This window comes from Anolis carolinensis, chromosome 3, assembly GCF_035594765.1.
Source record: "Anolis carolinensis isolate JA03-04 chromosome 3, rAnoCar3.1.pri, whole genome shotgun sequence".
In the NCBI taxonomy this organism is placed as follows: domain Eukaryota; kingdom Metazoa; phylum Chordata; class Lepidosauria; order Squamata; family Dactyloidae; genus Anolis; species Anolis carolinensis.
Genome location: NC_085843.1, coordinates 182,088,950 through 182,112,351, shown reverse-complemented (window position 1 = coordinate 182,112,351; position 23,402 = coordinate 182,088,950). Strand labels below are relative to the sequence as shown.

At 41.5% G+C, this 23,402-nt stretch overlaps 1 protein-coding gene across 23 annotated transcripts in view; it reads right to left on the bottom strand.

Moving 5' to 3' along the window:
• Positions 1–23,402, bottom strand: part of kcnma1 (potassium calcium-activated channel subfamily M alpha 1) — a 657,167-nt gene that overhangs the window by 24,562 nt on the left and 609,203 nt on the right. For 13 of the 23 annotated variants that reach the window (XM_016994947.2, XM_062977427.1, XM_016994948.2 and 10 more), the window contains 3 exons: positions 21,154–21,267; positions 14,412–14,542; positions 668–862 (listed from right to left, as the gene is read on the bottom strand). In XM_016994947.2, coding sequence (XP_016850436.1) covers positions 668–862; positions 14,412–14,542; positions 21,154–21,267 — 440 coding nt within the window. Of the gene's footprint in view, positions 1–667; positions 863–14,411; positions 14,543–20,056; positions 20,141–21,153; positions 21,268–23,402 lie in introns of all 23 variants that reach the window. The other 10 variants (XM_062977423.1, XM_062977426.1, XM_062977422.1 and 7 more) reach the window with 1 other exon arrangement.

Sequence of the window (23,402 nt, the reverse complement as noted above, 5' to 3'; positions counted from 1 at the left end):
ACTAGTCAAATAGAGTATGTACATGTATTTCCAACATGGACCCCATGTAGATATTAAAGATGAGGAATCTCTCAGAAACAACGAGGCAGCAACTCTAATTCCACACAAACATGTTTGAACACATAGGGATTCAAAGGCAGACTTTTTAAAAATTAAGGATGTTCTGGGCTTTGGGCCACAATCAACATGTCAGTTTTGGTTTCTCTTACATTTAACTTTCTTTCCTTTTTTATACAAAAAATAGCAATAAAAATTAAATTCAAGTTTGTTCTTCCCAGAATATGAAGACAGTTTTCAATTCTGTTCCATTTAGTAAGTTTCATTCAGTAAGTTTCATGTATCCATACTCAGGAGTCCATAGTTAAGGGTGCACAAAAGAAAGCTCTGCTTGCATGACCTTTATTGGCAGAGGATCCTGTTAAAGAACCAATTGGCAGAACATCAGTTCACAAAGTCCAACACTGTTGAGAGGCATAATGGGTTTGAGGGTGGTCATGGTTATATTGAGTGGCATCTGGAAAATCTAGGGGGGGGGGGGGGTGATGAACAACTCTGGCCAACACAGTTCCTTTGAGAGAATGACAATTTTTGTACACTCTATCCAGGAGGAGATAAAGACATTTATGAGATCCACTGCCTTGATTTCCTTCTCTTTTCATGGTCTTACCCCAAGATCTGCAAAAGGCCCATCCAGCAAAGCCAGCTGGGCCACCCGGCACCGGTCCCTATTGGCGAGGGTCTGGGGCGTGCTGTAGCCGCCTCTCAATGCATTCTCTTCAGCAATCAGCGACTCCAGCTCTGGTGTGGCTCCTCCGGTTACCAAAGTACGTATCAGTGTGAGAATATTGTCATTGAAGTATGTCTGCAGAGATAAAAGAAAGCTCTTTAAGCAAACACCATTAAAGTCACAAGCGAAGACATCCAAATTACAACTTTTCTGGCTTTCTGCTGTTTAAAGTTCTTGGCTGTCTCTTCAAATAATTTCCCATTGGAAGTGAAAAGACAGCAGCCCCCAATTACTCTATTTTCTTCTGTCCCATTAGGCTTCTACTCGATCCTTCCTCCACACACTTTTTCTCTGTCTCTCTTTTTTTAACAATCCCCAACTCAGGGTTGATTTTTATTAAAGAACAAAAAATGTAAATCATTCATGTTTGCTATAATTGGTGTTAGTGGTGAAGCAATGACTGCCTTCCTTCTCATTGCCTTCATGTCTAATAACAGCCTTTAGGACATGTAATTGTAAAGTCCAGACCACATTTAAAGCTTACAGCGGCTAGATTGCCTTTTTATACTTGTCACCAATCCATTGGGGAGCCGCCTCTGTGCTTCGGATGTCATTACTTATTACTGCAGCTGGACTCGAGCAGTCTTCCCAATGTACTGTACTAAACATCTTATTACGAGACTTGACAGTGTTCAGACACAAGCATGTATCAATTAAACATTCTGAGTTCATTCCAGATAAATGTATGATGAGTTTAGGGTCCTACTGGTCCTTTTAAAAAACTCTAGGGTATAGGGTAAGTGTAGTTTATTAGGGAAGATTTACTCCACAGTGACATTTTGCCAGCATCAGTAGCTGCACTGCCCTGTCAGGCAAACAATGGACATTTTAAATATTAATTGGATGCCAACGGTAGGAAGTTCATTTCAAAGTACAGTGGTCTGGATGGAAGATGCTCCACTAGGTAGCCACAATTTATGTCTTATATTATCTCAAATCTGAATGAAGTGCACTCTGTTGATGAACACATACACATATATATGCCCATGCATTTTTTTTTTTGCTAGATTTTGCATCAGGTAAAATAGAATGTGTGCCGAGGGACCCATTTTCCCTGAGACATTTCCACCGGAAACAGCAGCACAACAACCACTACTACCACCACAACCTCAAATGTATCTGATAAGAAGCAATTTCTGGATACTTTAGCAGGGAAATTTTTGAATATATAGATTGCTTTGTTGGCACCTTTAATCCATTACCTCTGATAATATTCAGCACACTCCTTCTTAAACTGTGGGTCTTGACCCCAAATGTGGTCACCTTAGTTCAATGTTAAGAGTCCCAAAAATTTGTAACAGTAGAAGTTTTTTTTTACCATCAACTAGTGGCTGTTTCAGACATTTGAACAAATCTGTTGTGCAATGCTTATAGTAGGCTCTGCAGAAGATGCTTCAGTTGTACTTCATAAAAAAGGAAATCCACGAGTTTAGCAAGCCTTGCAAATGCTGGTTCATTAAAATTTAGGAGTCCTGGCCTAGCAGAGCCATTATCACATCGTATTTGAAATGTTGTATGCAACTGTATGTATACAATATAGTTGTATGCAACTATATTGAGGCAAGTAGGTTATTATATTGCAATGTAATGACCTACTTGTCTCACTATAGATTTGTATTGCCCTATATTAAAAGTTTAATGCTGTCACTACCTGCAGCATACCTGCAGGTATAAATAGGGCAAAAAGAGGTAGTTGGAAGTTGTGGTAAAATATTTGTTTTTAAATAGGTCCCATCTGCAGGTTGGGATGAAAGATAAGCCCTGCATTCAAGATGCTGATTGCCGTGGGGAATGGATGCAAAGGAGGGTGGGGTTCCTACGTTTTGTGTTTGTGCATGCGTTCAAGTCTCCTGTCAACTTTTGGCATCTCCGTGAATTTTATAAGGTTCTCTTAGGCAAATATGTTTTGCAAATTCCTTCTTCTGAAATAGTTCATAATGTCTGGTGTTCATTCATAATCTCCCATCTAAATACTAATTAGATCTGACCTTGCCAAGCTTCCAAGATCAGATGGGATCTAATGCCTTTAGGGTATTTAGGCCCCTAAATGTATTATTTATTACCTTGCTTTAAAAATATTGTTACTATGTCCATGTTAAACTCCAAAGTAACTTGTCACTGGCAATGTCATAAGTAATGTAATGCATTACTTCAGTTTCTGAACTAGAGTAGGAAAATATGTGCCTTTCAACATTCTTCCTGCACCACTGCTGAAATGCTATCATTAACTCTGGGGTTCTTTGCATCCCACTATCCTCTTCTTTATAATCCAGGTAACATTGAAAGACGATTATATATATATATATATATATATATATATATATATATATATATATATATATACACATACATACATACACACACACACAGACACACACACACAGAGAGAGAGAGAGAGAGAGAGAGAGAGAGAGAGAGAGAGAGTTTATGCATATAATTTGTCTCGATCTAGCACCCTGTTATTTGGATCTTTTTACTGTTGAAAAAGACTTTAGACCTATGAATGCAATAGGAAAGGCCCACATGCTGAAATTAATTTGAACATGATGGAGGGTGACTTAACCACTTGCAAAAAAAGGACTCAGAATACATTGCTGACTATGTTGAGATTACTAGTAAAGACCTTTTTAATGTGTAATTGTGCTTGCTAACTCAAGAGTCATAAGGCTGCTGAAGCCATAATAATATAAGAAAGAAGGGACAAAAGAAAGGCACAACCTTGCTTACTATAATCCAGGCAAAAGACAGCTATTTCTGATCTCAATACGTGAGCTTGCAGTGCCACCTAGCCCATTCTTTTGCATCCCACCACAGCTCTTTTATAAACAGCTGGATTTTGCCTTCTGGATTCCTTTCCCGCTATATTTAAAAAGCAACAATCCATGTGTTCTGATAGCTCATCATCAGTATGGTCACATTTCTTAAACTAATTAACATCTCTAGTGGCATATTGTCATTTTCTGTGCCACAGCAACTATATTTAAAATATTTACAGGCTTGCATAGAATAAGTTTTAAAAGAACCAAGGTTAAGATGTTGAAAGCATTCTTTTTCTGTTTTGTTCTGGTCAACATTTCAGTCAAATGAAGATTTTACACTTCATCCAATATTGATAATATGAGGGTTATCCAGAAAGTAGATTATGTTTTGGAATTAAAAATGAACAAAGTATAGGAGAAAACATTTACCCTATGCAAAGCCACACTCAAATGCCACTTCTCAACATAGTCGCTATTCAATCTAGGCACTTATCATAGCGATGAATGAGCTAGGCAACTCCTTCCCCACAAAACTCTGCCGCTTGCGTCCTCAACCAGCCGGTCACCCCTTCCCACAGCTGCTCATTGTCACCAAGACGCTGCATTGAGGATGCAAGCGGCAGAGTTTTGTGGGGAAGGAGTTGCCAAGCTCATTCATCACTATGATAAGTGCCTAGATTTGAATTGCAACTATGTTGAGAAGTGGTATTTGGGTGTGACTTTCAACTGCATATGGTAAATGTTTTCTCCTGTACTTTGTTCATTTTTAATTCCAAAACGTAATCTACTTTCTGGATAACCCTCGTATCTTCCAACAGCAGCGAAGAACAGTGTACATTTTGGCTTTTCATTGTGGTTGTCAACCCACAATACAAAATAATGATTTTAACAGATTAATTAAACTGTTTTTGACTGACTGATCTAAATAAATTTGCACAATACATAATCTAATTAATGTACTTATTCTAGGATTGTTCGAAGAAGGGATAGTTTTTCTCAGAGACAAACATTTATCTCATTAGGACTATTTAGTTCCCTATGAGTCCTCCATGTGATGTCTGCTATTGGCCACACTTTTCCACATCCTAGGCTCAGGACTGGTAGTTGCAAAGCATGGTGGTTGACTCAGACAGATTATGTATCTTATGAAAGAGTGGCAAATTACTCCTTATTTCATTTATGTTGTTAAAATATATTTAATTAGAGAGGTTGGGGATAGAATGGTTGCTTACCTGTAACCAAGTTTCTTCGAGTAGTCATCTGTGAAATTAGCACCTGTGATAGTTGATGCACCTGTGCAGCAATTAACTGAAAACCTCTGGATAGCTATAGGATTGTGGCTGTGCCCCGCCCAGCCTCCATAAGAGGCAATATAGGAAATATAGGCCATGCAAGGGGTGCAGACTCAGTTCCCTTTTGCCGCTGTACCACGGCTCGAGGACTGAGCATGAATAGTGGGGAGGATGGGCAGGGAGGTGCTAATTTCACAGATGACTACTCGAAGAAACATGGTTACAGGTAAGCAACCATTCTTTCTCCTTCGTGATCTCTGATGAAATCAGCACCTGTGATAGAATAGCAAGCCACAAACCTTGGATGGTGGGCATCATGCTAGTGCCAAGAAGAGTACTGCTCTGCCAAAGGCAGCATGCCTCCTCAACTGGACATCCATCTTGTAGTGGGTGGCAAATGTGAGTGGAGTGGCCCAGATCGCCGCCCGGCAGATGTCTTGCAAAGGGACTCCACAGAGGTACGCTGCCAAATTGGCAACAGCCCTTGTCGAGTGGCCTCAAAGGTGGGGAGGGGGATCTCTGCCCGCCATCCTATAGACCAGCTTAATTGTGGCAACCACCCATGTGGAGAGGCGTTGTGGAGAAACAGGCAAACCCTTAGCATCATTTCGATACTTCAGGTAGAGTTTTGGGGATTTTCTGAAATCCTTTGTTCTGTCCAGGTAAAAGGCCAATGCCCTATGGACATCAAGGAGATGCGGTGCCCGTTCCATATCCGTTGACGGGCCTTGGAAAAAAGCAGGAAGAACTATATCCTGTTCTATATGGACGGAAGTCGCAACTTTCGGGAGGAAGGCAATGTCCATTCTGAGGACAACTTTATCCCGATGAAAGTGAAGTTATGGTGCATCAGCACGCAATGCACAGAGTTTGCTGGATCTTCGTGCTAACTTGACTACTGCCAAAAAAGCGACCTTCCATGATAGGTAGGAAAGGTTGACAGTAGCCATGGGCTCGAATGGTGGTTTGGTAAGTGCAGAGAGCACTAAATCGAGCTGCCATGAGGGTGGTGGAGGGGAGACTGGCGGTCTGAGATTCCGGTATCCTATGAGGAATACCTGTACAAGAGGATCCTGGAACCAGGAGGCACAGCCTTTCCTGCGACGGTAAGCAGAAAAAGCAGCCAGATAACATTTCAAGGATGAAAGCACCAAGCCGTCTTAAACCAACATTGCTAGGAAATCAAGTAGGAGGGAAGTAGGGGCTTGCAGAGGATCCACCTCTCGTTCTTGAGCAAACTGAGCGAAATGGTTCCATTTTGCAACGTAGGACCACTGTGTGGGTGGGCAATGTGCAGCATCTATGATGTCCGCTACTGAGTGGGAGAGTGGCGGGGCCGAACTTTCCATGCCATGAGACGAAGAAGACCAAGGTCTGGACGGTGTACGCAGCCATCCTGGATTGTCAGTAAGTCCAGCAAGTTGCCCAGAGGAAGACATTCTGCAGCAGCCATTGAGCTCAGGAGCGCAAACCAAGGCTGTCGTGGCCATTTCGGCATGATCACAATGGCATTGACATTGTCGGCGTCCATCTTGGGAGAGGAGAGGGATGGGCAGGAAGATGTAGAGTAGAGGGCCCTTCCAGTTGTACAGGAAGGCATCCCTAGACATCCCTGCCACATGTTTTGCACCCTTCTGGAGCAGTAGTAGCCGCATTTGGTGTTCTCTGGGGCTGCGAACAAATCCATGTCCGGGTGGTCCCACCTCTGGAACAGCAGTTTTGCTGTGTGAGGACGAAGCGATCATTCGTGGGTCTCAAGTCCCACTCTGCTCAGGTTGTCCGCCGTGGTGTTGTCCTGGCCGGGGAGATGTATGGCAACAAATGTTATGCATCTGGGGAGGCACCAGTGCCAAATGGACAGTGTGAGCCGGAGGAGGGTCTGAGATCGAGTGCCACCCTGTTTGTTCAGATACCAGACTGCTGTCATGTTGTCTGTATGTATCTGCACAACATGGCCAAGGATGGAGCGCTTGAATGACTGTAGAGCCTTCTGAACTGCCATGAGTTCCAGAGCATTGATGTGCAGTTTGGCCTCGGCTGCTGACCAGAGCCCGTGGGCTATCTTGGAGTCAGAGTGGGCTCCCCATCCTTGGAAGGAAGCATCAGTGATAATGACTGTCGAGGGCCCTGGAGGCTGGAACAGCATGCCCACACGAATGTTGCTGTGCTTTGTCCACCAGTGCAATGAGCGGCATACCGCAGGTGGGGCAGATAACATCTGGCTCTGTCTGTGTCAAACACATGGAGGAACCATGCCTGAAGTGGGTGGAAGTGCAGCTGGGCGAATAGTGTCACCGCCGTTGTTGATGCCATATGCCCGAGTGTGGATTGCACATGCTTGGCATCCATGGATGGTGATTGGATTATGCGCAGAACGGCAGAGCAAAGATTGCAGAAGCACTCCTCGGGAAGGTATGCTTTGCGGTCAAGGGAGTTGATCTGGGTGCCTATAAAACGTATGTCCTGCATTGGCTCCAAGAGGGAAAGGGTGAATTGGATGTGATCCAGAAGCTGCTAATGGGAATTCCCAATGAGTAACCAGTCGTCGATGTAAGGGAACACCACGATACCCTGGAGACATAAGTGAGCCGCCAACACTGCCATGCAGTTGGTGAAAACGAGAGGCGCCGTGGATATTCCAAAGGGCAAAACGCTGAAAGAGAAGGCCATGTGGTCTATCTTGAAGGACAAGTACTTGTAATGGCGTGAATTAATGGCTATGTTGAAATACGCGTCCTTCAAATCAATTGTAGCGAACCAAGCGTGCCGTGGAATGAGGGGAAGGATGGTCTGAAGGATGACCATTCGAAACTTGTGTGCCTGGATGTAAAGATTCAGCCCTTGGAGTTCCAAGATTGATCTCTGGCCTCTGTCCTTTTTGGGCTGAAGGAAACATCGAAGGGTGTAGCTCCACGATAGCTCCTTTTTGGAGAAGGGTGCAAACTTCGTCCCACAACACAGAAGAGGGAGGTGTCATCCTGATGACTCCTAGCTGCGGCTGCTTTTTAAACTCAATGGTGTAGCCATTTTGAATGATGTCAAGTACCCACTTGTCAGTAGTGATACTGTGCCATGCTGCAGAAAAACCAGCCAATCTCGTGCTAAACCGAACAGTCGGAGTGATGTGTTGAGAAGGGTTGTGTGGGGAATTCACGTGAGTCCTGTGACTAGCTGAATCACCACTGCACAAAGGTAGAGAGGACACCCGCGCTGAAGGGGGGGGGGAGGTGACACTACTAAAAGCGCCGCTTAGTCTTGTTCTGGGTCTTCCTTTTATCTTGTTTACATGAAGCAACTTGCATCTGTTACTTTGGTGAGCATGGTAGCCTCATTTGGGAGGAAGCTCACGAAGAAGGGAAGTATGGCCTGCGGTTGTAAGAAGAGGACTGCTGGCCTCTTGATCTGGAGTGGTAAGAGGTTTGTGGAAAACCAAATTTGTTAGCCGCTTGTCTCACCTCTTTAGTATCTTTCAGGTGAGTATTTGTCTCTGGATTAAACAGACCATCATCATGGGCTGGGAGATCTTCTGCTAACAACTTGCCCTCCTCTGAAAGGGTAGAGGTGCGTAGCCAGGCATGCCTTCTAAGGGAAGTAGATAACGAAAACATCTTCCCTGTGTTGTCAGCAAGATGCTGATTGAGATCTTTCTGGGCTCGATTCAGCAACAAAGCCTCTCAGCAATAGGCCTTAGCCATACCTTGGTGCTCAGGCAGCAAGTCTAGGTATGGTGCAACCTTCTCCCACCGAAAAGCATCATAGGAGGCCATATATGCTCCATTGTGAGCTATGCAGGTCGTAAGGCTTGCGTTGGCATGAACCTTTTTACCCATTCCCTCCAGCTTTTTCTCTTCTTTATCGGATGGAGTAGGCTGGGATAGAGTAGACCTCCTGCATTTCACGACATCCACCACCACTGAATTTGGGTTAGGGGGATAAGCAATCCACTTTGCCGAAGTAAGAGCGATGTGATATCTCGCATCCCATCTCCATGACGCAGTTGGAACCAGTGATGGGGCTTGGTCAGAGTTCTTTGTCAATTGAAGCAGGTATGGCAAAGGCGGCAAAGCTGCTGAAGTAATTGCTTGCTGCACCTGCTGGTCAGCTGGATACATTGGGTCCTCAACCGGAGGTTGGGTCTTTTTCATGGATAAGCTTAAAGCCTTAGCCATGCACACCATCAAGGCAGTGAATGCCGAAGTATCCTCAAGACATGCTATTGGCGAAGTCTCACGAAGCTAAGAGTCCTTAGGATCTTGTATAGAAGATCCAAATTCAGATAAGGTAGCATGGTCGCCATGAAGGTGAGAGTGATACTTGTGGCGACAACACAAGGCAACATAGAGTAGCCTTAGAAGCACTATGAGAGGAGGGACGCTGAGCAGGAACAAAGCGATAGGCCCTTCCTCCAGGGAAGTAATGAATAGAATCAGGGTGGTAAGAATGAGGATTACGACCTGATGGTGTGCGGCTTGGAGAATGCCTTCCATATTGTCGGCGCCTCTCCTCTCAGGGGAGGCATAAGACGAATAGCCTCCCGGGAGGAATAGGAATGCCAGCCAGGAAACTGACTGCAGGATCTGGAACGCCAAGTGTCTCCTGCCCTCGCAGAGTAGCAGCAGGGAGACCTCCTTTCCCTCAGCCACGGCGATAAGCGGCGCTCTGGTTCCAATGGCTGGGACTGCCAGCTAGGCCCTGCCGCTTCCCCAGTGCCCAACAAGGCCGAAGCCTGTTCTAAGGGCAGGGAGGGCTGCGTTGGTGGAGGGAGTGAGACCCCGCCTCCACTTCCTGCTGCCACAGGAAGTTCTGCATCCTGCTGTTTCGGCTGCCTGCATGGCGGAGTAGAAGCTCCAGTGGAAGGCAATGGTGGCCCGGGCGACTGCCACAGTAAGGCAACTTGCAAGGCAGGCTGAAGACTTAAGACTCAGTGAGTCTTTTGTTTCCTTTTGTCTCCCTTCTCCGGAGAAGGAGAGGTAAGGCTCTGTGTGCTTTTGCGCTTGGAATCAGCATTAGCTCTGGCTGGGTGTTTTCGAGCCACTGTGGGGCCTTGTATTGGTGTTGAGGGCTCTGAGACCGCTTTCAATGGGCTGGCTACCTCTGGGAGGAGGGCTTTCTCACAGAATATAGCTTTAAGACGCTGCTCCCGATTCCTTCTCATTTGTGGCATCAATGCTGTACAGACAGGGCAAGATTGTGCAGAATGTGTTTTCCCCAAACGTATAAGACAAATAGTATGCCCATCAGAGTCTGGCATGCCCCCTCCCCCAGGAGATACATTCTTAGAAAGTACCAAAGCCATTTAAACAGACCAGGGTCAGATGAGAGCATCGTTGTTAAACAGTCCAAAGTCAGGAGAGGAGAGTTTACCAAATCCATTTAAACAGTCCAGGTTATCAAACACACTTGTAAGTTTGTAGTAAGAGAGGTTCCTTAGTACTGCTGCAAAGGCGGCTGGAAAAAGGCAACTGAGGCTGCACCCCTTGCATGGCCTATATTGCCTCCTGTGGAGGCTTGGGCAGGGCACAGCCACAAGCCTATAGCTTTCCAGAGGTTTCCAGTTAATTGCTGCACAGGTACATCAACTATCACAGGTGCTGATTTCATCAGAGACCATGAAGGAGAAACAACTTGCTGTTCTGTCTCAGGGTACAAAATATATCCAGTTGACCTCGCCTAGGGAACTCATCAGATGGGTGTAGGGCTTTATTTCCATGCACTTTGGAAATTGAGCCTCAAGGAAGCCCCACAGAGGCCATCACATGACATAGGGCACTTCAGGTGGAACTCCATTTGGCTTCATTTTCACAGCACATGGAAACAGAGCCCTTCAGAAGTCTGGTGTTATCTGACTCCAAAGAGCCTGAAGATAGGAGAAAGTCAGAGAAAGATGGATAAGCATGTGGGATGGCTAGCCATCCCTCAAGACGGGGGGAAAGATGGGAGGAAACATGATAAGATGGTTCCCTCCACTTTCCCTTGATCCTTCTGATGAAGTCCTAGATTTCTTATTTCCCTTTCTCTTGAAAATCTAAAATTCTGTTCTCCAATTTTGCCGCAGTTATCTGCCTCTTTTTCAAGTTCATTTCAACCAACCTCGGGATGCTCAAATTGGAACCACATATAGGTGAAAAACTATATCCCAGTGGACAATTGAATCCCTTTGTTTTTAACAGGATTCTTCAGGAACAGAAAATCAGAACTTGATTTGCCTAATCATAAGATTGTGTGTCTCTCTGTATTATAATCTTGCCTGTGCACACAAGCCCCAATTTTCTAAGAGCATGTGTATGCTCTCCAACATAAGAGTAATATAAATGTTGTCTAGCAGTCTGGTGTGTTTAAATATTACTCCTCTCTTTTAAAAGCTCCTTGCAGGAGAAGCAGCTACAAAAAGATCTCTCCCCTGTATCTTAGAGCTAGGCAGAGAGGGAAAAGAATAAAAGCTGAGTTTTAGTTTTGAAGTATATGATCACATTCCCTCTCCCCATCTGTGAAACAGTCAGAGAGAAGTTGAAAAGTTCATCATGGTGAACTTCCTAACTATAGGTTATTCCTAACTATAGGTTATTCCTAACTATAGGTTTGTTGGAAACCACTGCAGTTTGTGGGAACTGTGCACATATTTATGGTAATGCTTGACATTCATTGCAAGGGCATACAGACATATGGGAAGCAAAGGAAGAATACATAATTACTTCAATAATTGGCTTATTTTATATATCTGTTAAACATTTTAACCCAGACTTCAGTCTGCAGATATGACAGTGGACAAGTATGGCTGAATAAAATAAAATAAAATACTAAAACCACATCATTATCATAAAAACAGAGAAGGCATTAAATACACAAGATCAGACAAAATCAACCAATCAAAATGCCTGGGTAAGCAAAACACTTTTGAGCAGGCAGCAGAATAAAATAAAATGACTAAATTGCTGCTGCCACATTATACCTCCAAAGGGAGAGAACGCCACAGTAGAAATGAAAAAAAAAGAAAGAAAATATCAGAAAAATAATCAAAAATGTGTTTTTGATTATTATAATACTCTGTTGAGAAGAATTCTGAACTGATGAAAAGCTTGTTTGTGTGTTTCTTTTGCGGGGAGGCACGGAAAACAAACTGAAAACAGCAATTTAAGCACTGATTCTGCGCAGAAAATATTGTTACTTGCTGAAAGGCACCATTTGTAAAGACTGTACAGAATAGGTCCTGAACTTCAATTTTTGAAAATGCTATAGTTTTGAATAATTTCTCTCATTGAGAATAAAACTGCTAAACTAACTTGTTCTGTCCTTGAGTACAACATTAATGAAGAATCATATCTTTATTGCATACTCTCAGTGCCTCTGAGCTCTCACCATTCTTGACAACTCTGTGTGTGTGCACTTTCATGTCACCTGTTGACTTGTTGCCACCCTATGAATTTCGCAAGGTTTCCTTAGGCAAGGCATAGTCAGAGTTAATTTTGCCAATTCTTTCCTCTGAAACATAGCCCAGTATGGCAGTCTCCCACGCAAGTACTAACCAGTGCTGACTCTGCTTAGATTTAGGTAGGATATTGTGCCCTTTAAAGTAATAAAGCCATTATTTCCCTGGATATACTTGGAGAAAGCTCCCCTAACTAAGGAACTGAGAGGAAAATGCAAAGTCTTCTGGAGAGTAACAGTGTGTGAACGAAGCAAAAAGCAGTATCTCACCCTGAAATGCTGCAAATGTGGGCCTTTTCAGGCCACTTGTGCTTCCAGGAAAAGATAAACTTTAATTATGGATTTATAGGTGTTCCCATGGAAGTAGGTGTGGCCAGTAAAGGAAAAATGTTTCGAGGCTTCAGGAAGTTGAACGAGTGAAGGCTGAAAGGAGGAATGTATTTTGATGTAAACACAGATAACAAAAGACAAAGCCAAAGTGGGCACTGAAGGAGGCAACTCAAACCTTATGAAGCATGTGGGAGCAAATAGGAAACCTATGAAGAAATATAAGGGAGGGATGGTTGGTAGTTTCCATGTCAATGGGGCAGTGATCAGATTTTAAAGAAGCTAGTCAAATGGTGCACTCAATAGTCAAGACAATGCCTGTCTAATAAACCCAAGTTTATTAGGGCAGGGCTTATATGGGGAAACTACTGTAAGATTTTAAGGTCCTAGGCTATATAAGATCTTTAATAGTGTTGCATGCATCTTGCAACCAGGCCAAAACCCGGAACCTCAATCAGTGGCTGGGAATGGATGAGAAACACCCTCCTGGGCACACAGAAGACTGGGTGACTTGGAAGGTGCTGAACAGACTGTGCTCTGGCACCACAAGATGCAGAGTTAATCATAAGAAATGGGGCTACAAAGTGGAGTCCACAATATGTAACTATGGAGAAAAGCAAACCACAGACCACTTACTACAATGCATTCTGAGTCCTGCCACTTGCACAATAGAGGACCTTCTTACAATGACACCAGAGGCACTCAAAGTGGCCAGCTTCTGGTCAAAGGAAATTTAATATTATGCCAAGTTTTTAACTTTGTTTGTGGTTTTTCTATCCATTATAACTGTAGTCTCAATTAGCTTCTGACACAACAAATGAATAAATATGCATTTTGAATTCAGATTTGACGTATACTGGCAGTCAGTTTTATTCCTTTAAAATCTGTGTCGTGTGGTTTGCATTAGATGTTCCTTTCAGCAATCTAGCTGCAGTGCATCACATCAGCTGCATCTTTCAAGTTAGCTTAAAAGACAGGTCAATGCAGAATGTATTGCATTCCTCTATTCAGGAGGTATAGATGACCAGGAAAGAATGCAGCTGGTGAGCCAACTGGTTTCAAGCCACACAGTTCATCTGGATTCAGGACTATAGCCACAGTAAATATCTAATCCTTCATAGGGAGTACATTCAGGTCGGGTTGCTTACAGGGTTCCCTATCCACAGAGCATCTCTCTTATCAAGCTGCACCTTCAGTTTACATATGGCACATGTGAGATAACAGATTGTAGCTTTCTAGGCAGCACTGAATTAAAACAGTATGGGACAATATCACTTACTCCTGTATTTGGATTCATGCAAATATTCTTGGGTGGGCAGTGAGAGCCTGCAAGCTGCTATTCTGAGGCAGCATCACTTGGACTAAAGCCGATTCTTAGCTACTAGACAACAGAATCAAGTGTTACACAAGTGTTGATTTAGCAAATTCCTGCTGATTCAGTAGGTGTACTTGAGTTGGGACTAAGAACTGAATTTAATTTTGTGTGTGTTGTTTGTTTGCTGATCTTAAAGCAAAAGCATTTGAATGGGTTTTCTTAGGTGAAGTTTCATGTTCCTTAAACACTGCTTGTTGCAAATTAACTAGGACTAACTAATGTTATCTGGCAAAATGACTTACAGAGAAACAGGCAAATGATCAATACTAGATAGATAGATAGATAGATAGATCAGCTGGTGAAAGGCAAAATGTAGAGCTATGATAAAAATTCCAGATTTCCTTTTCTCAATTATTTACAGGCAGTTCATGAACTTGGGTGGGGGGGATTCAGTCCATATGACACCAATGTGATAACGGAGGACACTGTAAACATTGGGTGCTTACCGCACTCATGAGGGAATCCAACACACTGACAGCAAATGCAGTTCCACATGCAAAAGGCTGTGTGAGATACAGTTCTGTATCAGGGTCATCGTCATCATCTTGGTCCAGAAATTGAACATTTGAGTCATTCACTAAAAAGACAATGATGTTAAAAACAGTTATTTCAAAAACCACCACAAAAAAACAACAACCAAAAACAAAACTCAGTTGATCAACTTTACATGCTAGCAACAAAGAAGTTGTATGTGTCCAGAAACAGGCATATCTGGAATACTTGAATGTTCTTGAAAATGACATTAAAATGGTTGTGAAATGTGCATTTGTTATCCCTGAGCAACAAAATAACTTTCTCAAGTGGAAAGTGTATTGTCACCAAATGGTATATTTGAGCCATAGCTATAGGGTGGGTTACCTAGTCAGGGAATTCCATAAAATACTCTCCTGGCTCAAAGGGAAGCAATGGTTTTCTGTAACTGTTTCGGTGTGGCCCATTTCTACCCCCCTCCCCAAAAGGGGAACAATAACACAAAGATATAAGGAGGTTAAAGAAATGAAGGTATCATTCCTTGGTTCCAAACTGCATTAAATTCCTATCAGGCTAGGATTCAGATTCCAAATAACAGCCACAGAACATGTCTCCTATATATCTTATAATAAGTACCTCTTGATCTCAGGTATTTTCTGATAACCTTCTGATGAACAGCAATCATGGTCAAATCTACAAGTTCAATTCTGTTTCTCCAATGTCTTGCTCAAATCTCATCCCAGCATGTAATAATTTTTTAATTACTAGAAATGTGTGTACATTTCTATGTCTATTTTTTCAAAAAAGGATAATTTTACAATATTTTCTCCCACTAGGTTTGTCTGTTTTTGGTTTTATAAACATTTCTCTATGTGCATTACTAAAGTAGAGACATTTTTAGATACGTTTTTGGTGGGAGTACATGACACCATAATCTCAAAAACATACTTCCAGTTGTAAATTGGCTCTGCAATGAGTTCTGGGGATGTGATTTGAATAAGCTCACATTTAAATGCTAACCCATCACATTTCTTGCCCATTGCTTATACAAATAAAAGATCCAGTTCATTCTGTTGCAATCAAATTTGTGGACTGACTTCATCACTATAGAGTATGATGATAGTATTGTCTGCTTCACTACTAACAAAATTCCTTTACATTGGAAAATATAGTAGAAAGAATGGCTTGAATTTAGCTTTCCCAGTGGTATTTTCTGTATATATCAATCTCTCTAAAACAGTATTCTATCATGAGAATGTCCATTCTCTGTCAAAAATGCACAGTTCATCGACATGTAAGCCATGCTTGTTTTCCTTTGTCGTGCAAACCAATGGGCAGAATAATAATTAGTGCCATTCCTTCTAACCCTAACCCCAGGATTGCTTCCAACATTCACGCGTTCAGCATGATATAAGGGCTATATCCACTTATGGTTCTATATTTGTTGAAGCTGTTGCTACTTTATAGAACACCTGGAATCATTCAGCTGTACCCAAACACTCCATAATCAAATGTCTGTCCCAATTCCTGTAGGGACAGACTATACATAATGTCTTAACATATTCTGGCACTACACAAGGATTGCTACTGTTTGCATCTATGAGAGAGAGTGAGTGCAAGGAATGGAAAGATATGGGAAAAGGCATCAAGGCTGTGGCATGACTGCATGCATTATCATTTTACTACACAATCCCTTTTAGTCAACAATCCTAATTTTGCAGACACAAGGAGATTCTAATAGAGCTTGTGGTCATGATCCAGCTTGCTTCTTCTCATACAGGCTATTTGTTTTAAAAATACATCCTTAATCCTTATTTGGAAAGAGTATAATATGATTTTAATGTCTCCAATTTTATTCTGCTGTGGTATCAGGTACGGCAGAATTATTGATCAGTTTATTTTGTCTATAGTCTTCTTTAGTAGGCCTGATGATTATGCTGTAATAACCTCATTGGTAAAGTTACAAGCAGTACTAATTACATGAGGTGACAGGATCCAGTAAAATGGTTGCTGCCATTGTGGAAGTATGACTTTGGGTGCATTTGCACTGTCATAATCATCAATGATCCCTTGTGTCCGAATATTATTGCTTTCCAAGTGCAGGGTCTTGGCAGTGGGTCCATAGGTAACTTTAGAGACCAATTCTGGATCTGCATGTTCTTCTGCAGTGAGGACTTTCATTTCCAGATGGAAGGCAGTTCTGGTCAGGGTTGGCTTAACGTGCCTTCCTCTAGACACATTTTTCTTTTGCCCTCCATTCGTGCCTCTTTAAATTTCACAGCACTGTTGGTAACAGGCAACCTCCAGTTAGAACGCTCAAGGGCCAGGGCTTTCCAGTTCTTGGTATCTATGCCCATTTTTAAGATTAGCTTTAAGCCCATCTTTCTATCTCTTTTCCTGTCCATCAACATCCTGTTTTCCATTCTTCAGTTGAAAGTAGAATATATGCTTTAGGAGACAGTGGTCGGGCATTTGGACAATGTGGCCAGTCCAGCAAAATTGATGACAGAGGATAATTGCTTCAGTGCTGGTTCTCTTTGTTTCTTCCAGAATGCTGACATTTGTCCGTCTGTCTTTCCAATAGATTTGCAGGCTTTTCAGAGGCAACGCTGATGGTATAGTTCCAGAAGTTGAGTGTGATGTCTGTACATGGTCTGTGTTGTACACTTTCACAAGTGTATAACAGGGTTGGAAGGACAATAGCTTTATAAACAAGCATCTTGGTACCCCAACAAATGTCCTGATCCTCAAATACTCTGTGCTTCATTCGGAAAAATGCTGCACTCGCAGAGCTCAGACGGTGTTGTATTTCAGTGTTGATGGTGAAGTTTGTGGAGAGGGGGTGGCCAAGTGGAAATTGTCAATGTTTTCTAATGTTACAACATTAAGTTGTATTTCTGGCTTTGCTGAGGGATTGGCTTGTGCCTGCTGAAATGACACTTTGGTTTTCCCAATGTTCAGCAAGACGCCAAGCTTTTGGTATGCTTCTGCAATGGTGTTAAGTGTGGTTTGTAGGCCTTTTTTGAATGAGCACAGACTACATTATCATCAGCATATTGGAGTTCTACAACAGATGTTGTTGTGACCTTGGTTTTGGCGTTCAGTCTGCTGAGGTTAAATAGCTTGCCATCTGTCCAATAGATGATTTCCATGCTGGTGGGTAGCTTCCCATCAACAAGGTGCAGTATCATAACAATGAAGATGGAGAATAAGATTGGGGCAATAACACATCCCTGTTATTACCCTTCTCTTCATTACTATGGCCTTAAGTACAGTTTTTGCTTTTGAAACAAATGGTTATCAAGGTTTCTCAATCCAAGCGCCTCCATTCTTGAAAGCCATCTGTTCATTTCAAATCATCTTTTTGATAACTGCAGCTAACCCTTACCAACCCACCTTCCTATGGTAGGATTCCAATCTAGATCAGACTTCTTATACAGGGTACTTCTTGTTAAATAGCAACAACAACAACAACAACAACAACAACAACAACAACAACAACAACAACAACAACAATCTGTCACAAGATCAGAGTAATGCAGAATGAGCCCTACATGTATACTTTGTTCCCCCCAAAAACACATCTAAAGAAATAACACAAGATGATTATGATATAGAGGCCACTTGTATATACAAAGTAGCCACTGAATAATTCCACTGATGCCAGCTGTCCATCCATGAACAAGAACATATATAAACAGAGCTAGTGGTGGCAGCCAGTGATTTTCAGCAATCTGGTCTCTTTTTTATCTGATCATAGGTAGCATGGCTAGCTAAATTTGGACTCTCCATTTCTGGATATAATCATACTACATCTGTAGTTTCATGAGATACTTACAATACTTTCTCAGAAAGTTCAAGTGTTGTACCATGCATTAGAGAATTTTAAGCATCTTATGAAACTGCAAACACCAAAACTCCATAGGATGGAACCATAGCAGTTGAAGTGGTATAAAACTACTACAGGCAGTCTCCAGGTTATGAGCAAGATAGGCTCTATGACAGTGGTTCTCAACCTGTGAGTCCCCAGATGTTTTGGCCTTCAAGTCCCAGAAATCCTACCAGCTGGTAAAATGACTGGGATTTTAGGGAGTTGTAGGTCAAAACACCTGGGGACCCATAGGTTGAGAACCACTATTCTATGGGTTTGTTCTTAAGTTGAATGTGTATGTATGTCAAAACAGGTGCATTTTTTGAGTTTAAGCTTATCCAATTTTTTTTAGTTTTGGATAGCATGGGGAAGGGTTAACACCCCCTGTAATGTTTGTTTTGCTGTGTGTGCCCATTCAGAAGATTTCACCTCACTTACATTCCCTTTGATAATTGGATTTTGAAATTTTTGGCTTGTTGTGGAAACAAGTATTGGTGATAAAGCTGCTTCAGTGGAGAAACCTTTTCTCTAGGATAACGCTTCTCTTCCTAGTGATAGAATTCTTCTCTCTCCCCCCAAACCCCATTCTGAATCATTTGTAAGTTGGATGTTTGTAACTCGGGGACTGCCTGCAATGTGGACCTGCCTCCTTTTTTTCTCTTGAACCTAATTCAAAACAGAGTGACTAACAGTCCTCAAATCCATTTTTTTCAAAAAGACTTTCCTTTCAACATAGCTTCCAACATTATTTGGTTTAAATCTTTCAGTATATTTCTCCCTTTTTGCATGCAGCTACTGTTTGAAAAAGGCACTCTACTTTAGACACATACCTCTGGGAAAGACAGGGTCTTTTCTCAAATGGTAAATTAAACCAAGGCACAAATCTTCACTACCATTGTATATTCCACTTACAACTGGCAGACTTGTAAGGCTAATAACTCACACATGGGTAATACCTGACAAAAGCTTTTCCACCTGTTATATAGTGACAATTTCAGAGTCACAGCAAAATCTCTTATGAGCATTGCATGGGTATAAGCCTCCATCTTAAATTGCAATAGGTTTATCTTCAATGTTTTCTTATTGGGATTTGTTTGAAAGGTCTCTCAGCAAAATGGAGTGGGGGGTGAGACTGGTTTAGGGTTTAGAGATTAATCACAGAAAATGGGTAACCAAATCCCATTTTGCTGAAGAAGCCTACTTAGAAGTTTATTTGGTTTCAGGACTTCAAAACCCTTCATACTAGAGCAAAAGCCTGCCCCCTCCAAAAAAAACCTAAGCAACCAGTCAAGAAACAAACAAACAGCTTAAGGTTGAATACAATACTGGTAGGTTTTTTTTCTTCTAAAATATTTTTTATTTCTTCCTGAACTCCTCCGAGGGCTGTTAAGACATGTCAGTCAAATCGTCAGGTGGCTAGAATTTTAGAAAAGAAAAGAAAGCAAAGGAGGAAAAAAGGTCTACACCAAAGAAAAATGAATTGGTGTGAAGATGCTATGGAAACAGCCAGCAGGTCAGACGAGTGTGATCAAAGATTTACTGATGCTGTGTGTAGGGAAAAAAATCATTAAGAAATGCCAGAACAAGACAGCCAATTTCAACTGGAATCACAAATAAAACACATTCAAAGCAGTGCGATGAGGGCAGCCCCCTCTGATACAGCCAGATAAATAAAAGAGAAAGCTGATGATGGCGAGAGCAACAATAAAACAAAAGATAGTTGATGTGAAGGAAAAAGGCACTTCTTACCCAGTTCAGTTATCATTAGAATGTGAGTTCCACTGTTTTTTTCCTGACTGATTGAAACCAAAGGCAGAAGTTTGCCAGGCTTAGCTAATAAGTAAAATGTTTAGGAGAGGATGGAGGGGAGGTGGGGGAAGAAGGCACAGAAAGAGAATAAAGTAAGGGAATAAGACAGGTAAGGTCTGAAACTAAAAGGAAAGGAAGTAAAAGGACAAAAGAACTACAAATCAAGTTTGTTTTTACCATGAGAAGCAAAATGGCTTTCACGCTTCACACCGCTTGACAACCGTCACTATTTAATGCCAAGCAGAAATGGAAAGGAACATATACTGCATTCTCCATGAAAGCACTCCCTATATGCTATGATGTCACAAATTAGTAGTTAATTTGTTAGCATAAGAGAGAAGGAGAGCGTGGAGATTAACAAGTCAATCTCTGTTGCCCATTAAAATGCAGACAGTGAAACTATTGGTTGCATTTCCTATGTAACCAAAAAGCCACAGCCATTCAAGCCAGTTCAATGGTACTGTCCTGTCATTGAAATTCAGTGGCCAAATGCAAGTATGAGAGAATGTTGCTCTCCTACATTAACTCCTTCATGTTTTGTGGAAGTTTTGCTTTGTAGCCAGCAGGGAGAAACCAATTCCGCACTGAACCTGTGCCCTTGGTTGCTATTCTCCAGACATTTCACAAAACCCATGATTTCTGCCATTTGTGACAGCTGTCTGGTAGGCTGATTATCCAATGCTCTAATATTAGCAGAATATTCAGATGCACAAGCTTTTGTACAAATATAGTGTTAAGTGTAACACACTCTAAACATGCTCACTCTTTCAATTCAACTTTGTTTTATTTTTTTGTCTTGTGGGCCAAATTCTGATGAGTTGTGCATTGTTACCAAGCAAGGAAAGAAGAAAATTGTTAAGACTTTAAAAGAGGCAAACAGCTATCATCACCACCATCACAAAAATAATGCCTATTTGCACCAGCAGGTTAAATGAGAGGTACTATGAAATGGGATTATTTCGCTAGGCTGGAAAAATTAAAGGAAAATAAATTAAGAAATGAACATAAAAGGACAAAGAGCCTTTCATTTCTCTTACCTAATTCTGTTATAATTGGGATATCAATTCCTGTTGTAATGGAAGGTTGGCGTAGAAGGCCATGAACTGGGCTGTTGTCTGGTGATGACCTGTCCATTCCTGGTGGTGAAAATCCTGCAGAGAAAATTGCACACAAAAATTTGGATGTTACACCAGGAATGCTAAGGAAGAAAGCAAATAGCAAACATAAAACTGGATATGAGCTGGAGGTTGTTTCTTACATAAAGAGGAAAAGAAACAAATTTCAAAAGCCAGGATGGTCAAGGATCCCAATAGCAGGCAGTTCTTCACTTCAATTATTTATTTATTTATTTATTTATTTATTTACATCACTTTTACCCCGCCTTTCTCTCCGAGGAGATCAAAGCGGCTTACAGTAAATAGGCAAAAATTCAATGCCAAAAAAAATATGTAAAAACAACAATTCATATAAAAACAATCTACAAAGCAACAGTTCATATAAAACAGATACCATTACAAAATAAAATCACATTATATAAAATTTTAAGAATGTCCAAGATTAAAATCCATTCATCCAGAATCCTCAAGTCTTCGTACAGGTCATGTAAAGTCCATGTTCTCATTCATTAAAAGCTTGCATGCACAACCATGTCTTTAAGGCTTTCCTGAAGCCTAGATAGTGGATATGGTTTGATCATAAATATATGGATACATGCTAGCAACCCTGTCTCTCACTTCACCAGTCTTCAGCTTGTCTTTGAAATATGTATACTATTTCTACGTGACCATCAGCAACTTTATCATTTTAAAATTCATAAATACAGAAAAATATATAATGTGAAAACCATATGAATTGAATTTTACACTTGAGTGCTCGTCCTCTACACATGTCTTTCTTTCATTCATTCAACTGCATACAAACATACCCACATATGTTGTTGCTGCTACATTTGCAGTTAAAACATATACCAGCTGTAGTAAAGATTTCCCCTGACGTTAAGTCCAGTCATGTCTGACTCTGGGGGTTGGTGCTCATCTCCATTTCTAAGCCGAAGAGCCAACGTTATCCATAGACACCTCCAAGGTCATGTGGCCGGCATGACTGCATGGAGTGCCGATACCTTGCCACCGGAGCGGTACCTATAGATCTACTCACATTAGCATGTTTTCAAACTGCTAGGTTGGCAGAAGCTGGAGCAACAGCAGGCACTCACTCTGCTCCCGGGATTTGAACCTGGAACCTTTCGGTCTGCAAGTTCAGCAGCTCAATGCTTTAACACACTTCGCCACCGGGGCTCCTATACCAGCTGTACCCATTGCTAAAAACATCTGATCTGGCTACAGTGACACATCTCAGTTATAAACCATTTGAAATATTATAATGTGATGAATATAGGAATATCTCTGAAGAATGTTCAGAAACTTCAGATGATCCAAACAGCCGCAACCAGACTACTGGCTGCAGGCTGGTATTAAGAGCATTCAATTCTCTTATTCTAACAAATTCACTAGCTGCAAGTCTGTCTCCCGTAACAATTCAAAGTCTTGGTTATAGCCTATAAATCCCAACACATTTGAATCTCTGGAATATCTGAGCAGCCCTATTCTTTCATATTCTGTCCGCATTTTGTTATTTTTAGAGATAACCTTTCTCTCTGCCCCACCAGCTTCACAGATACATCTGATGAGAAGATGAAAGAGGGCCTTCTTGGTGCCTGCTCTTATGTTCTGGAACTCCCTTCTAAGAGAGGCTACAGTGCTATCCATGGTTTTCTTCCAAGAGCAGCTAGCTGGCGGCTTTGTTGCTTTGCCAGGTACTTGGGGACTGCCTATTTATGGACTTCTTGCTTTTAATAGTGTATTGTCAATATTTGTTGCTTTTTAATGGACATGCTTCCACATTTCTTTTAATTATTTTGATAATTTAATCATAGTTTAATTTGTGTATGTTTTTAGTTATGTGAATTTTTATGTGCTGTGTTAAATCTCAGAGCTGGGTAAAATATAAATAAAATAATCTTTAAATTTATAAAGAGTTCTTCATTTCCAAATAGTAGCAGTATACAAAGTTGCTTTAGGTACAAGGTTCAAAAATTAATTTCTAAGCTGTATTTAGGTTATATTAAGACACAAAATAGCTATCCCTCTTCGTTCTCACCAAAGGCTGGCAAAATACAAATAGGATTTACTTTGCTCTAAAGACTCAGATTCTAAAAGGAATCTTCAAATTAAATGTCTACCAAAGGAGATTTTGGAATCTCGTTACTGAATGTGGAAAATTCAGGACT